The sequence below is a fragment of the Myotis davidii genome, unplaced genomic scaffold (assembly GCF_000327345.1).
Source record: "Myotis davidii unplaced genomic scaffold, ASM32734v1 scaffold109, whole genome shotgun sequence".
Classification (NCBI taxonomy): Eukaryota; Metazoa; Chordata; class Mammalia; order Chiroptera; family Vespertilionidae; genus Myotis; species Myotis davidii.
In genome coordinates, this window is record NW_006300368.1 from 1,321,126 (window position 1) to 1,324,006 (window position 2,881).

General features: G+C 59.3%; 1 protein-coding gene across 1 annotated transcript in view; it reads left to right on the forward strand.

Moving 5' to 3' along the window:
* Positions 1–2,881, forward strand: part of FMNL1 (formin like 1) — a 17,089-nt gene that overhangs the window by 10,966 nt on the left and 3,242 nt on the right. Inside the window, exons 14-18 of the mRNA XM_006776914.2 lie at positions 3–121; positions 297–421; positions 1,336–1,538; positions 2,014–2,248; positions 2,424–2,492. Coding sequence (XP_006776977.1) covers positions 3–121; positions 297–421; positions 1,336–1,538; positions 2,014–2,248; positions 2,424–2,492 — 751 coding nt within the window. The remainder of the gene's footprint in view (positions 1–2; positions 122–296; positions 422–1,335; positions 1,539–2,013; positions 2,249–2,423; positions 2,493–2,881) is intronic.

Consider the following 2,881-nt stretch of genomic DNA (forward strand, 5'->3'; position numbering starts at 1 on the left):
CCCCCGCCGCCGCCGCCGCCGCCGCCTCCGGGCCCAGCTGGGCTGGTGCCTCCGCCGCCCCCGCCGCCTCCCGGAGGTCTCTCTGGTGCCCTTGGGGAGCCGGGCCCAGAGATGGGCCCAGGTAAGTGGACCACCCCGGGCTGGGGCAGCGGAGGGTGGGACCTTGGCCTCCGTGTCCTCCAAGCGCCTCTCCTACTACCTCCTGCCCGCCCTGTCAGGCCTCGCCGCACCCTGGCTCCCTCCAGCCACCCCGCCCTCCATGGCCCCCCGTACTCACCATTCCCTCCCTGTCCCAGGAGTGAAGGCCAAGAAACCCATCCAGACCAAGTTCAGAATGCCCCTCTTAAACTGGGTAGCCCTGAAACCCAGCCAGATCACGGGTACTGTCTTCACTGAGCTCAATGATGAGAAGGTGCTGCAGGTGAGTGTGGCCTCGCTGGCTGCCGGTGTGGGCACCAGAGAAGGAAGGGACTTGCCCGGATCATGCTGGGCACTAGGAGTGGTCACCTCCACCCCGTTTTACAGATGAGGACGTGGAGGCCCAGGGATGGGCATTCAGCAAACTGGGTTCGTGACTCTAGTAGGCAGTGCCTCCTTACTCCCCGGAGGCGTTCCCTCCCGTCCCTGAAGAAGGGCACAGCCCGCCCCCCAGTCTGGCCTCTCTCCCCTCTTTTGAGACCCCTCTCCACCACCTTCCCACCAACAACCAGGGCTTCAGTCCTTCCAATCCACTTTCAGTGTTTTTTTTTTAAATTATTAATATTTTTGTTGATTTCAGAGAGGAAGGGCGAGGGTGAGAGAGATGGAAACATCAGTGATGAGAGAGAATCATTAATAGGCTGCCTCCTGCACGCCCCTTACTGGGGATCAAGCCCACAACCACAACCGGGCATGTGTCCTGATTGGGAATCGAACCTGCAACCTCCTGGTTCATAGGTTGATGCTCAACCACGGAGCCATGCCGGCCGGGTCCACTTCCAGTTTTCCCAAAGGCTTGTGTTCTCTGGTCTCCAGGCCATTGCTCAAGCTGTTCCTCATGCCTGGAATCCCTTCCTTTCCCTCTTCCCCCCTGGCCAATTCAGCTCTTCCTTCATCTCTAACTTCTTGGAGTCTGGGTCCCCTGGGTTGGGTACTGCTCCTCCTTCTCCTCAGTGCTCCCCGAGCTTCCCCTGTGTCCCCCATCAGGGCCTGTGGTCAAGCTGAATTACTGGCTTCTTTCTCTGCCAGTGGCCAGGTCAGGGCTGGAGAGGGGCTCAAGCAATGAGCACGGTGCTCAGCCAGGAATGCATGAGACCCCAGCCCACCCGGCCCCACCTCCTCTCCCTGTGCCCTCAGGAACTGGACATGAGTGACTTTGAGGAGCAGTTCAAGACGAAGTCCCAAGGTCCCAGCCTGGACCTCAATGCTCTCAAGGGTAAGGCAGCCCAGAAGGCCCCCACCAAATCTACACTCATTGAGGCCAACCGGGCCAAGAACCTGGCCATTACCCTGCGCAAGGGCAACGTGGGAGCGGACCGCATCTGCCAGGCCATCGAGACGTGAGTACCTCTGCCTGGGGTTTGAGGGCATCCCAGCCCCTCTGCCAGGCCAGTGCTTAGGCAGACCCCAGTGAAAGAGCCCCAACTATGGGGTAGAGCCCACCACGCTTCATATCAACCCTAGTCAGGCAGTGGGGGCGAACCTTGTTCCCATTTTCAGATGGAGAAACTGAGGCCATACTGTGAGTTCCTGCCAGATTGAGATGCTCCCATTCCCCCCACTTCTCCCAGCACCCCCTCCGCCTCCTTGCCCAGCTATGGGCACCCAGGCTCAGGCACTTACAGCTGGACATCTGCCATGTTTGATGCGGACCCCGGGCTTTCCAGCTGCCACCTTGACTTCTACCTCTTGTTCCCCGAAGCTGTTGGCAAATAGGAAATACTGAAGTTCATTTACTCAATCAAGGAAGGGGAGGGGATATCCTGCTCTTGAGAACTGGTGGGTATGGAGCAATGCCTACCCCTCTGCCTCCAGGTACGACCTCCAGGCCCTTAGCCTGGACTTCCTGGAGCTGCTGACCCGCTTCCTGCCCACGGAGTATGAGCGCACCCTCATCGCCCGCTTCGAGCGGGAGCAGCGGCCGGTGGAGGAGCTGTCAGAGGAGGACCAGTTCATGCTGCGCTTCAGCCGCATCCCGCGCCTGCAGGAGCGCATGGCCGCGCTAACCTTCATGGGCAACTTCCCCGACACCGTCCAGCTGCTCATGCCGGTGTGGGCGGGGCAGGCAGAGTGGTGTGGGTGTGGCCTGGGGTGAGGATGGGGTGAGGGCCTCCCCCAGCCTGGGCTCCAGGAGGACATTTGGGAGTACTTGAACCTTCTGTGGGCTTGCCCCCACCACACACACACAGCCCCAATTTACCTTGCCTCCTCCATCCCATCCCCAGCAACTGAATGCCGTCATTGCAGCCTCAATGTCCATTAAGTCGTCTGACAAACTCCGCCAGATCCTGGAGGTGAGTAAGAGGCCAGGGCAAGGGCCTGGGAGGTAGGGTCCACCCTTGACTCCTTGCCTGTTCTAGGTCTTATTAGAGGGAGATTCAGGCCCTGCCCTGCACACCTAGGCTGCAACAAATATAATGTTCCCACTATCACATCCAGGCTCAGGGTGAGAGCGAGGGCCATGCACAGGATGGGGCAAAAGAATAAACTCTCGCCCTAGCCAGTTTGGCTCAGTGGATAGAGCGTCGGCCTGTGGACTGAAGGTCCCCAGGTTTGATTCCAGCCAAGGGCACATGCCTACGTTGCGGGCTCAATCCCCAGTCGGGGATATGCAAGAGGCAGCCAATCAATGATTCTCTCTCATCATTGATGTTTCTATCTCTCTCTCCCTCTTCCTTCCTCT